Source organism: Macrobrachium nipponense, chromosome 26 (genome assembly GCF_015104395.2).
Source record: "Macrobrachium nipponense isolate FS-2020 chromosome 26, ASM1510439v2, whole genome shotgun sequence".
NCBI lineage: Eukaryota > Metazoa > Arthropoda > Malacostraca > Decapoda > Palaemonidae > Macrobrachium > Macrobrachium nipponense.
Genome location: NC_087215.1, coordinates 39,957,697 through 39,972,015, shown reverse-complemented (window position 1 = coordinate 39,972,015; position 14,319 = coordinate 39,957,697). Strand labels below are relative to the sequence as shown.

Sequence of the window (14,319 nt, the reverse complement as noted above, 5' to 3'; positions counted from 1 at the left end):
GGTGTGGCAGTATAGCCATGGGTCACCTACTTTAGTGGGGGACTTTGCAGCGAAGGAGGTACTCTGACGGCTAGGAAAGTTAAAAGTGCCCTTGACCTGGGCATAGACCAGAATAAAATAATACAATGCTGTCACCTACACTGTAATAAAAAAAGACCACACCCAACCACTAAAAGAACTGATGGGTACTCCAGGTAACATGTACCTCCAGGCTCACCTTGGGCTCAACACACCCTGTATCAAGGCGAGGAGATAGAGGAGGGACAGAAAACCCCCTGTGCCTCCTCCTAACACAATGCCAGCCACGGATAAAAGGTCCAAACTTATTTTCAAAAACTGACACAGCTTCTTTGCGATAATACAATGGGAAGACCAATTTGCACTTTCAATACATTGATTGCAAGCGAGAGAAAAGGGACATGTTATGCCAAAAGGCAAGAGAAGTAGTCACCACTCACACCTCATGTTCTCTAACCTTGGAAATTAAGTCTCTCAAAAAATAGGAGATAGCATTTTTTTACATCAGACGGGAGGGGTTCCAAACAGAGCACTATAGAAGGCTAGAGAGGTCTTTGATCTTCTCAGTCCTATGATAGACTGACTCATTTTCATATGAAACTTTATCTTCAAAACAGAGGCTCAGAGCACTGACACTGGGGATGGGCCTCCAACCCACCGATGACTTGGGAACTACCAAGAGCCGGTTGTAGAACCGCTCTGTCTCGTGACACTCAACTTTTTCCACAGCTCTCTTGAGAAGGAGGGAGTCAATTTGTCAATTTCCTGTGAAAGGGTCAAGAATCTCTCAGAGCCTTCCAAATAAGACATCAAGGTGATGGGAGACTTGACTAGAGGTGGTCTTTACTTGAAGGGAATGGTGCATCCCTCCTTCAGTACTTTAACTACCCATGGCTCTGCACCTCTGCAGCTCCACTCCTCCCAAAAATGGAAAACTCTGGCTCTTACAGGAGCATGAAGGACAAGTCTTTCATTTTTCAGAAGAAGATTTGAACAACAGCTTCTTGGCTGACTTCGAAAAGCGTAGGTTGGTATGTGGTCTCGACTGGAGTCTGTCTGCCTCCACGAAAGGGTTGAAGTTGAAGGGGAGAAACAGACTTGGAAGAAAAGGAGGATTCCTTCAGATGTTTAGTGGACTGCACCAGCAGGCCTTAGGTAGACGTCTTCTGGAGAACTGATGAGATCTCCAGGACGGTAGACCGCGGAAAGAGGTGTTGTTGGTCAAGAGGGGTGAAAAGGAGAGTAGACTTCTGGGTGGGGGTAACTCCTTTCATGGTGAAGGAGCACCACAATTCCCTTTTCATCAATACGGCCATGGAGAAGAGGGAGGTGAGTTCTTGGGAACCATCTCTGGTGGCTTTGTCTGCACAGGACAATACATCTAACTACAGGCAGTACCCGGTTATCGTCAGACTCGGTTAATGGTGATCTGGTTTTATGGCGCTTGTCTAGCACCGTAAAATCGATAAGTTATGGCGCCATAACAGGCCAAGTTTCGGTTATAGGCAAGTCAGTCTTGGATCAGTGTCTGTACTGGACAGTCGTTTTTGGCAGCGGTCATGGATATTGTTAATGGTCAGTTGTGTTGTGTTTCTGGATTGAATTGTTGTTTGATTTGCTGTTCATAACGTATACTTAGAGTTGTTGTGCCTCTGTTGGTGAATTTGTTGCGCTTGTGTGTTGGAAGGTTGTTGAGCTTGTGAGTTTCTGTTGAGTTGTATATGAGTTGTTGTAATTGTGAGTTGTTGAGTGTTGTTGTTTGTGAACTGTTGTGATTTCTTGGTGTTGTTTGTGAGTGGTTGTATATAGACTTGTCAGGTTGTTGTTTTGATGTTGTTGGTGTTTGTCTGTACATTGGTTTGTTGTGTTGTTGAGTTGTTGTATGGTTGTAGTACTTGGTTGGTTGTTTTGTGTTGTGATTCTCAGCGGTTGAGTCTCGACAACTGTATCCAGCGGACGGCACTGCGTCTCGCCCTAAGTGTCCTGAGTCTGAGGTATGTAAGTGTTTGTGTTTTGTGTGTTCTGTGTCTCGTTAAACCAACTGTCCAGCGTAATTAGTAATGTAAAGGGAAAGTGTGGCTGGGGGAACTATTTGTTTGCCGTGTTCGATAAAGTAAACGTGTGGAGATCTTGTTGCTCTTGCTTTTTGCTTGTGATCCCACCACACTGGGATCCTCAACTGGATATACACCATACCCACAGTGCCTTAAGTGTCGTCAGTCCATCAAGATCGGACCCAGCACTGAGGGTATGGCTTGGCATAAAAACTTCCCCTCACTCAGTCACGTCGAGTACTCTAGTTTTACAATTGGAGTGGCATGCTGTCCAATCCCATCCTCCATCAACTTAAAAGAATAGTGAATTCGGTAATCCACACCAAGCCAAGGTTGTCAACGAAAGAGGAAGGAAGGAAAGGGAAAATTTGAAGAGGAGGGGTACACGAGTTAATAGTCCCCAATGTTCAGTTGAATCCACTGCAGAGAGTAGGCATAAAAGTGTATACTCTCCCTGCAGCAGATTTCTAAGGCCCTCACCTCATCAAGGGGTTGGTCTCAGCCTCCAAAGCTGCAGGAAGGTTGGGGGCTGAGACTGGGCCCTCTATGCCTCTTAGCTGGAGGAGGGGTGCAGTCAGCTCCATTGGAGTGCCTCTTGAGAGGGTGAGAAGAGGCAGTATAGCGCCACCTGCACTTCTTGTTGGCATGGGCAAACCCCACTGGCCTCCCTTCAACCTCTGGTATGTCTTCTCCCAGATTTAGGGGAGCAGAACAGGGACCTTCATCTAAGAGCACCAACAGGACAGGAAGCCACCTCCTTCACAGACACAACACTATCTCCTTTCACATGAGCTAACACTTTTTCGGTGTGCACTTTCACTGAAGTACTACCTGACTCAGACATTGCACTTACAATTAAATGAAACTTTTGATTGAACCTTGATTTGAGACTGGCGATTGGATTGGGTTTGGAAGTATGGAAGTCCAGAATAGGAGTGTGTGGTAAAGAAGTTAAAGGACTAAAAATTGGAGAAACAGAAAGAACTGGTGATGAAGGGACAGTACTTTCCTCTATTATCCTAGCAGAATCAAGGTTAGCCCTACCTTCAGCTACAGAGGCAGCCTTCCTCTCTCTCCCTTTCAAGCTTAAGCAGATAAGATTTTAAAACTTTCCACTTCTTCTCATGCGAGTCTTAACATCATTCAATACAGGTATTGTCAATATCACAATCCTGTCCCCTACATTTGACACATTCAGTATGAGAGTTGGCTGACAACTTAACTATCCTAGTTTTACATCCTTCACTACAAAAGTGAGCACTGGAAGAACTACTGACATTCTGCTACTTAAAAGTTACCTAAGTAACTAGCAAAGCAAAGAATCATCAACTAAGCGATACAATCACTAGCAAGGCCAATAGCCAAGAGTGTTACAACAAATTCTGAGTACATCACCCAACAAACGATGACGGAGGCTGCTGGCAGAGAAACGATTGAGCTCTTTGCCATGTCACTCTGGTCTTCACCCCAATAGTGGGCGGGGTTTAAGTCACCTACACTAGACAGCTGAATAGTTATCATGAAATTTGAATTTTTAGGCTGCCATGGTTTTGAAAAAACAATATGTAGTTTGTAATTACTTGCTAAGTTACTTATATAAAAATATGTATTCAAATTCAGACAAGAGCATGAAAAGAAATTAAACTACAATTCAGGCTGCCAGAAGCAAAGTGGAGTGCATACCAACAGGTGACCTGGGTTTCACCCTACCTGTTGATAGTTAACATCCTTATCTGAAAGTTAAACGACTGTTCCAGCTTCCATTTACAAGAGAAATCCCAATGTAAAGAATGAAGGTTTGAATCTGTGTAGGGACCAACAGTACTGTACTTTATTTTTATGTTTGGGTCAGGATACTGAAAGTTAAGGATTCAACTTTGTAGCCCATTCATGTACAATGATAATACAATGATAACTAAAATAACATGGATACTAAATTAAATGGTGAAAAATATGTCCAGTTTTCCTTACCATACATGTATTTAGTTTCAAGTGGGTCATCTGCTTCTTTACGCCATGGTAAATCATCATCAGTTATACCAGTTGGCATACCATTGTATCCAACACCTACAATTCTCTTCTCCTTGTTAACAATACAAGCTCCAACTTGAGAGCAAGGATCTTTGCTTCTCATTGCAGTCAAAAATGCAACAGCCATAAAATACTCATCCCACTGAATATAGTCAGTCCTCTTTAGCGCCTCTGTACTGGAGAGAAAAATTAAATTTTTATAATAAAATAAGGTTTCATATACAATTACCATGTAATTACTTAGCTATAAGTTCCACTTATACAGCAGCTTGAATTAAAAATTTTGCAGGTAACACCTCAAACCATTGTGCAGGTGACCAGTTCTGCCCACTAGCAGGAGAATAGGAACAACTATAAGCAGAATGCTCAGTTTGTTCATGCCTTATGTCCATCAGCAGGGAGGAGGGTGGGCTCCGATTCTGTAATTACTTGGTAAACATATATAAAATCTTATTTTATTATAAAAATGTCATTTTTATTTAAGTAACTTACCAAGTAATTACATACCTGATTTCCACATTGATAGGGGTGGGAGACATGGACATATGTATACTACTTCCTTATCAGATAAGAGCGCTACTGGGATACTGCCTCAGGTTGGTGCTCACATCAACCTGTAGTGTGTCACAGTATAGCCAAGTATCACCTACTACAGAAGTTACAAGGAGTTACAAGGATTAGGATGTCTCAAAGACTTGTTAGTCCATCTGAGGAGACATTGTGTGCTACTTATCCCTAGAAGCAGGTTTTACTGTTCATTCAGAGTGTCTTAATGATTTTGTCTAGCTTTCTTTTAAACTCTTCCACACTGTTGCTGTTTACAACTTCTAATGGCAGTTTATTCCATGTGTCACAGCCACATATCTTGTATGTAAAGAAGTTCCCACAATGAGATGTGTTGTATCTCTTCAGTTCCATGATTTCTTGTCTAGTTTTCATTTAACGTGAAAAGGTTACTGCCTACTTTTCTTATGCCTTTCAGTACATTTTGAATGCCTCTATTAGTTGTCCTCGCAATCGTCGTGTTTCTAAGTCATACATGTTCAGGCTCTCTAGTCGTCTTTGGCAACCTATTTGCCTGATGGACGGAATTAACTTTGTGGCTCTTGCTTGTACCCCTTCTAGCCTATTTCTCTCCTTTCTTGGTGTTGGTGACCATACCTGTACTGCATATTCAAGATGTGGTCTAACTATTCATGTGTAGAGCTGCAGCACCGTTTCCTTGTTTTTGTATTTGAACTATCTTTTTAAGTATCCCAATAGTTTCTGTGTCTTCTTTTCAGCTTTTATGCACTGTTTTGTAGATTTTAAGTCCTTGGTATCAATGATTCCAAAGTCCTATTCTTGTTCTACACTATTTATGTCATTTCCAAGCAGCATGTAGTTGGCATGAGGGTTGTTTGTTCCTATTTGTAACACTTTACATTTATCCAGGTTAAAAAGCATTTGTCATCTTTTTGACCACTCTTCTATTTTTGTCAAAGGCCTTTTGAAAATTTAAGTATACAGTATATCTATTGCTATACCACTGTCGTGGAAGCTTTACAGCAAAGGTTCATGTCCGAATGCTGGTAAAGCATGACAGGTGCCTGCCCTTGCCTTGGGTGCAGCACCAAATTAAAACAACATTACAGTGTTGTCACCTACACTGAGATAAAACCACAACCCATCCACTGAGAGTGCTGGGTGCTTCAATAGTGCTGCAACCCCTGGTTCTGCAAAACTCAACACCTTAGTAGAAGGTGAATAGATAAAAGGAAAAATTCCTATGTTTCCTTCCACTATGCCATGGCAGTCACTAGAAATGGTCTGAATACTCTTTTCACTTCCATAAAATTAATGAGAAACTTAGAACAATTACATTCCCAGTAGTTCAAAAGCAGAATGGATGTATGAGGCATAAAATATGGGATAGAGGTTACTCTGATATCATTAGCTTAACTTAGAAGGCAAACTGCTCACCTAATTCTAAGATAAAAGTCCATAAATGTAATACATTCCTGTCAGTGGATGAAACGGATCTTGCCATATCGCTATATGCAAAGAACAGCCCTCTACAAACTCAAAACAGACAGAGACCTCCCTGTTCTCCCACAGAGCTGGAAAGTATTTGGGACACTTGGAGAATGATCAGGTGTCAGGCTGTAGCTGGTGCCAGAAGCACTGTAAACCAGTTGAGCTATGAGCTCCAGACTGGTGGGCACTTGTGGGAGCTAGCAAGAGCTCAGAGCAGTTTGTACCCGATGCCAAATGAGTAGGGCTCTAAGTGATCTGAGAGCCAAACAAGTTTGAAACCTGTGGCTCTATACCTGGTGTCAGACACTAGCTTACAACAGATTATGGCTATCTCCTGGAGAATTGCAAAGCCCTATCACTGGGAGCCAAACTTTTAGCTGGCTCTGGACAAATTGGGTGTCAGGAGTACTAGGAGTTCTGGTTTCGCCCTCCACGAATAGCTAGAATCCACGAATACTAAAGAGCCCCTACAAAAATGCTTAAAACTGCCTATTTTGTTACTTCAAACTCAAGAAAACTCGCCACAAAATGCTTAAATGTATACAGGCAGTCCCCAGTTGCATTCTTGGCGGGGTGCTGATAAGCGAAAACCGCCATTAACCAAAACTAGGCAATTTATGGTGCTTAAGGTGCCGATAACCAGTTAATGGCGCCTCTGTTAGGTATGTTATGTTACCATAACTCTATTATCTGCACCTTATGGCACCAACAACCGAAACTTGGCCTGTTATGTCGCCATAAATCGCCAATTTTATGGCGCTAGACAAGCCCCATAAAACCGATCATCATTAACCGAGTCCACTGATAACCGGGGACTGCCTATACCTGGATTTTTTAATAGTTTTATCACAAAAGTGCATTTAATCATGAAACTGATATGAAAATACAGTAATTTGTTGATATTTCTCATAGAAAAATACCACAAATACACGAATTTTTCGCGAATAATGGGTAGACATACCGTATATTTGTGTGTATAAGACAACATTTAAATATGACGAGGTCAAAAATCATGGAAATTTTCATGAATTTATCTCATATCTGTAGTATACGACGACTTCTAAATTACAAAACCGTTGTTTTTTTGAGAAAAGTGATTATTTGCAAAAATTAGACATTTTCAATTATTCTATAATAATGATGACTTAAAGAAAGGTTGTTTTACTTGTTGTATCCAATTACAGTATTACTATTATTATATTATTATTGTATATCATTTGCATTTGATATTGTTTACATTCTCAAAATCTCACCTGATTTGATATTATCGATATTTTTATTGCCATTATTTGTTAGAAGAGATATAATTCCGAAACACCTTTTCTAATAAAACAACAAAGTTTGATTGAAAACATGCATCTATTACTTCATTTTATAAATATCAGGTGCGCTTTCTCCAGTTCCGAACATCACTTTTGCCTGACCGTTGTTCGTTTTATTCAGCCTCGGCTATAACCTGCAGCTTTAATTTAGTACTAGTATTCTTTCTTGAGATTGCCACTGCATGAGGGATGAACAAAAACATTTTATTTTTACTTACGAAAGTCACTATTGAGAAGCAGGGTTTAACTTGACAATTTTAGCGGAGCTCTTAATAAATGCTCAATAGTTACGGTAAATGACATCAGCAATCAGCTGTTTCTCAGTTTGGTTGTTTATGTCAATACACATTTACAATAATCGCTCCATCCAGAAGTCTAAAAACCGGAATTTTTTAGCAGAGGATGGAGGAGTATCATTAATATTACAGTCGATAAGAGAGAGAGAGAGAAAGAGAGAGAGAGAGACTATTGCCTCTGTTAGGTTGTTGCACTGATCGGTATCCACTCACAAAAGTCGAGTAATAGTACGATAATTTTAATAAAACTTGTTTCACTGTAATCATATCATATTGCATGTATTATCATATAACAATATATGAACAGAGTAATGATATGCCATTTGCATTCTGTTTTGTTTACAGCCTTAAAATAATCAGCTGATTGCATTTTACCAATATCATTACTGTCTTTAGTTGCCAAATGAAACTTAATTCAGATACATTCCTTTCGTAAATTATCAAAGCTGGGTTTAACAAAGTCAATTCTATACCATGTTTTTCACACGCCCGTCGCCTATAAGGGAAACCATTGTTTTGTTCACGTTTCATCGCCATTCTCAAACAACCGCTAATAACAATATATATGTACAATAATGAAGATAATTATAGTATACAATTATCGTTCATATGACTGAATTGTTCTAAATAGTTACAAACAGCTTTGCAGCTGCCTCATTTGTTGTTTGCTTCATTTTGTAATAAAAGCATGGGAGAACGTGAAAATAGAAAGTGTCATAAAATTATTTAAAAAATGCCATGAATGATATCGAAGATTTGTGTGATATCGACCACAAAGGCGAAGTCGACTTGCCAGAACCAGTCTGGAATCCTTATGATGGTGACATATGTGAATCAATCTTGTGATATGTATGAGAAACTTTTAATGGAAAATGAATATTATATTATCCTAAATGTTACTGTAATTACTACATTCAACTGAAGAAGAAGAAGAAGAAGAAGAAGACCTGATAGAGCATGAATCCAGGCTCCACTGGCCCTTTTTTGACAGCCTCAGCTGTTTGTGTTATTTGGACCATCTGTGACGAATAGAAGTTAAGAAGTGGCCAATTTCCTGAAAGTGGGTTGTTTATATTGAGAATTTTTTAACTATATTTGTTTCATTATAAAACCATTACATTAACTTGGATAGCTTGTTAGACAAGGATATTTCAATAAATACCACCCTAAAAGATAGACAGCCAGGGCCTGGTAGAGCCAAAGAACTCCTGGAGAAAGACAGCATAGTACCCAAAAGTTCTGAGGACTCACATAGAGTAAAGAATTACTCTGGAATCTTGGAAAAAGTACCATGGGATGTACCGGCTTAGCAGATTACACAAGGATATAGATCATGGAGATTTGTCTGTCACATCCAAACCTCCTTCTTCCTAGACTCCCAGAAAGACATATTATAAGAAATTAAGGACCTACAATTTAAAATGTAGATGTATGTCATAAAGAACTCAATGAAAATTCCCCATGGGTAGCATGGGTGATGCTAAATCTGATACAAAAATTTTCTTTACAATATTACCATTATTATTATTTTTATTTTTATTATTATTCAGTATTATAATTATTTTGTTTTTTTGTTTTTTGGTCTGTCACAGTCCTACAATACGACTGGGTGGTATTTATAGTGTGAGGTTCCGGGTTGCATCCTGCCTCCTTAGGAGTCCATCACTTTTCTTATTGTGTGTGCCGTTTCTAGGATCACACTCTTCTGCATGAGTCCTGGAGCTACTTCAGCCTCTAGTTTTTCAAGATTCCTTTTCAGGGATCTTGGGATCGTGCCTAGTGTTTTTATGATTATGAGTGCAATTTCCACTGGCATATCCCATATCCTTCTTATTTCTATTTTCAGGTCTTGATACTTACCATCCCATTTTTTTTTCCCCCCTATCTTTCTCTTCAACTCTGGTGTCCCATGGTATTGCGACATCAATGAGTAATACTTTCTTCTTGATTTTGTCAATCAACGTCACGTCTGGTCTATTTGCAGGTATCACCCTATCTGTTCTGATACCATAGTCCCAGAGGATCTTTGCCTGATCGTTTTCTATCACTCCTTCAGGTCAGGTTGGTACTTGTACCACTTATTACTGCAAGGTAGCTGATGTTTCTTGCACAGGCTCCAGTGGAGGGCTTTTGCCACTGAATCATGCCTCTTTTTGTACTGGCTCTGTGCAAGTGCCGGACATGCGCTTGCTATGTGGTTTATGGTTTCATTTTTCGTATTGCACTTCCTACATATGGGAGAGATGTTATTTCCATCTATCATTCTTTGAACATATCTGGTTCTTAGGGCCTGATCTTGTGCAGCTGTTATCATTCCTTCAGTTTCCTTCTTGAGCTCTCCCCTCTGTAGCCATTGCCATGTGTCACCTCCTTAGTCTGTCTCATGTATTGTCCATGCATTGTTTGTTGTGCCAGTTCTGTTTGTCATTCTCCTGTCTCTGGATATTTCTGGGTCTTCGTCTACTTTTATCAGTCCTTCTTCCCATGCACTCTTGAGCCACCCATCTTCACTGGTTTTCAGATATTGCCCCAGTGCTCTGTTCTCGATGTTGACGCAGTCCTCTATACTTAGTAGTCCTCTCCCTCCTTCCTTTCGTGTTATGTATAGTCTGTCCGTATTTGCTCTTGGGTGTAGTGCTTTGTGTATTGTCATATGTTTCCTAGTTTTCTGGTCTATGCTGCGGAGTTCTGCCTTCATCCATTCCACTATTCCTCACTGTAACTGATTACTGCCACTGCCCATGTGTTTATGGCTTTTATCATATTTCCGGCATTGAGTTTTGACTTGAGTATCGCCTTGAGTCTCTGCATATATTCTTTCCTGATTGTGTCCTTCATCTCTTGGTGTTTTGTATCCCCTCCTTCCATTATTCCCAGGTATTTGTATCCCATCTCATTTATGTGTTTGATGTTACTCCTATCTGGTAGCTTTATCCCTTCAGTCCTTGTTACTTTGCCCTTTTGTATGTTGACTAAGGCACATTTTTCTATTCAAACTCCATCCTGATGTCCCCAGATACAATCCTTACAGTCTTTATTAGGGTATCTATTTCCTTGATGCTCTTACCATACAGCTTGATGTCGTCCATGAACATCAGATGGTTAATTCTGTTGCCTCTTTTCTTGAGTTGGTACCCAGCATCCTTTAGTATTATTATTATTATTATTATTATTATTATTATTATTATTATTTATTTAGGGCGATGACCTCTGAGGGCAGTAGCGTTGAAAATTATAGCCGTTTCCAAGGATGGATGGATGTATGATATTTAGGGCTAAAGCCCAGGCACTGGAGCCAAGAAGGCCATTCAGTGCCATAATGAAGGTTAAATAAGTTAAATTATGGTAAATGAATTAATGAATTAGTGAAAGAAATGATTCATAAAATTAGATGTGACTAATAAATAAAATAAAAATATGAAGTTTAATGAATGGCGTAATATATATTAAAAATAGTTTAATGTCTTTAAAAATCTGTATATGATATATTTATAAATAATTATCTAAATGTTATTAAAAATTTTTATACACTTTAAAAAAGAGATGAGAGCAGAAATATCTGCTTCATCTCCCAAGATATTTGAGAGGCATTTCATTGATATGGAGTCTTCTCTATTCATCTTACAATCTTCTTTTCATTAGCATGTAGCTGGTATAACATACTATGAGCATATAAAGATTTCTATTTTCTTAGGTTTACTTCCTCTAACATGTCGACAGCACAATGGCATTTATCTATGAAAGTACAAAACCAAATGAACTGAGACATAATGTACAGGTATTTATAGCAGACAGGGTGTTTACAATAGGTGAGTTACTCAGTAGGCTGAATTTTAATTAGTCATGGGTTGGTGACAAAATCTGTCCCTGAGGTGTTGCAATCTTCTAGGCCTACCCAGTGTTGCTGGCTGGAGGTAGGTTTGGCTTAGGTACCCCCCACTGGTGTGGTTGGTATTATAGGCACCATCCAGGTAACACTGTGGAAGTATGTTCTTGTGGGTGAGGAATTGTTTAATGTTTGTTTGTTTTTTTCTCACTGCAGTTTGGTAGATGGGGATGAATGAGTTGTGCTCTCTTCACTTGGATGGGATCCATCTCTTATTACTTTATCAGCACAGGAAAGTACACTGAGCCAGTCTGCTGCAAACTTGTCTTGAAGGGAAGGGCAATCCTTGATCTTTTTAGTTAATGCCTCATGCTCCAGTCAAGGAAACTGGAAATTTCAAGCACTTTACAAGTTACAAGTGTCTTTCCCTAAATAGTCCAATTCCATGGGAGAAAACATGATCTTGGCCAAGTTGAATGAAGATCTGCGTGCAGGATCAATCAGGCTGGAGAAGTTCCCCCTGAGAGGAGACAGAGACTCCCAAGGAAGGCACTTACCCAGTCACAAGTGAAAGATATCTTCTTTCAGACAGTAGAGACAGAGTAGAACAAAACACAGCCTTGCCCATTTCCCTCTTCTCAGATAACTAAGTGTCAATGCATGACAAAGCCTTTTTTGAAGAAATGGATAATACTATCTTAGGCAGTTTAGCAGCTCCTGTGGGTTGTTGTTGTTGTAACATAAACACAGATCCAGGAGAAGATGGCACCGCATGAGAAAGGTATGCGGGGAAAACAAAATAGAAAATAATTTACGGGGATGTGTTAGACACAGAAGGTTCTTGTTCTAAGTCTTCCCCTTCTGAAGAAATACAGGAAGCCAAGTTTGGCTGTGCTTCCTCTGGCACCTGAGATGTAGCCAAAGGCTTCCTCAGAAGTTCCAGGATATTATCCAAGCAACAATGAATTAGGATAAGAGCAGGATCCTGAGCCGGAGGGAGAAATACAGACGCCAACTCTGGGCGAAGGGGTGGAACCAAGTCCTCAACAAGAGGTGTCGAACACATCTGTCACTTCCTGAATCATAACAGAAGGGGGCACTGATACCAGTTGACCTGCTGTTAACTGAAAGTCCAACGAATCTGAAGAACCTTCAGAAAGAAGAGAACAGTCTAAAACTTCACTAAGTCTTGCTCCCACTGAGAGTTCGGGAGCCACTAGGCAGACTGCTCCTATTGGACACCTAGGAGCCACTGGGCACTTTGATCCCATGGGACGATCTGCTCCCTTTGGAGGTCTGGGATTCACTTGGGGTTTTGAGCCCACTGGGCACTTCAAAGCCAGTGGGAGATCAGTATCCACTGGGAGCTCTACATACATACTTCTCACTAAAAGTTCTATCAAAAGCAGAGTACTCGGGCGTAACTGGACATCTGCATCATCCCAAAAGCTACAAGAAGGGTCTTGGTCCCTGTGGTTCTTACGACAGATTAAGGGAGCATGTTCCTCCATTGCGAACTTTTCAATGGCTTGGAAGTATTTTGGAAATGCCAGCTCTGCCCCTTAGACCCATCCAAGTCTGATCCACTGAAATATATAGTATGAGGCTCCACTAGGACACCTTTCCAGCAGTTATCCACCAATACCTGGGAAATAGTGACAGGTTCCATTGAGGGAGTAACTACTCATGGGCAAACACCACACCAACCTCCCTATGAGTTATGGTTTGCTTCCTCCCTGGTTTAGGAGAGTTTGGCAGGAACCTCCATCTAGAAGCATCAGTGGGACAAGTAGCCACCCCCTCCACTGACAAGACACTAGCACCAGAGTCACTAACACTTGCCTTGTCCAACAGGACCTTCACTGAAGCTCCTATTTGAGCAATGGTATTCACTAAGGCATCAAACTTTTTATCAATCCAGGCTTTGAGAATGGCAATGGTACTAGAGTCAGGGGGATGGGAGCCAGGTAAAGGAATTGAAGAATAAGTGGTCACAGGAATTGAAAGTACTGGTAATTTAGGTGACGAAGACACTGATACTCTAGTCTCAGCTCTAGTCACCTTTTTCTGTCTAGCTTTTTCTAACTTGTCTAAATGAAAAGTTGAAATTCTCCACTTACCGTCATCCCAGTCTTTACACTCCTCACATGTCAAGTTGGAAGAATGAATTTGTCCTCAGCAAAAGTAACAAATAGAATGTAAATCATATTTAGAAGACTTCAACCTGGTATTGCAGCCCTTGCTGCAATACCAGTTACCAGAAACACTAGTGTTTGACAGAATAAGTCACAAATCAGTAAAAAAAAAATTAACTAAGTAAATTTGGTGCAGAGGCTACCAAAGTGCAGAATACTTCACCAAATCCTTTCACTATATGCAAGACCATCCAGTGAACACTCTTGACAAGTCAAAACAAAGCTGCTTAACAACCGCATTTGGTCATTGAGAGACTGAAACAAACTGAGCTCTTCAGCTATGTTGTACCTTTACTTCCCCTGAAGTGGGATGGGTACTTACCTGCACCAAACCAACATAGCGCTACAATGAATTTCAAATCTAAAGCTGCCATTAAGTAGAAACTAATAACTATGTAATTACTGGGTAAGTTACATGTAGTATAAATATATATTATAAATTAATTTGTTTTTTGTACATTATTGTTATTGGAAACCTATTGTACAGATTAAAATTTGATGAAACTAAATATAGTACCCCCACAGGCAACACTACCCCAACATTTCCACAACTGAGTTTGG

General features: G+C 40.1%; 1 protein-coding gene across 3 annotated transcripts in view; it reads right to left on the bottom strand.

The window, feature by feature from the left end:
- The window catches only part of LOC135200195 (uncharacterized), a 252,982-nt gene that overhangs the window by 196,235 nt on the left and 42,428 nt on the right, over window positions 1–14,319 (bottom strand). For all 3 annotated transcript variants that reach the window (XM_064228628.1, XM_064228629.1, XM_064228627.1), the window contains exon 3: window positions 4,044–4,279. In XM_064228628.1, the coding sequence (XP_064084698.1) occupies window positions 4,044–4,279 (236 nt within the window). The remainder of the gene's footprint in view (window positions 1–4,043; window positions 4,280–14,319) is intronic.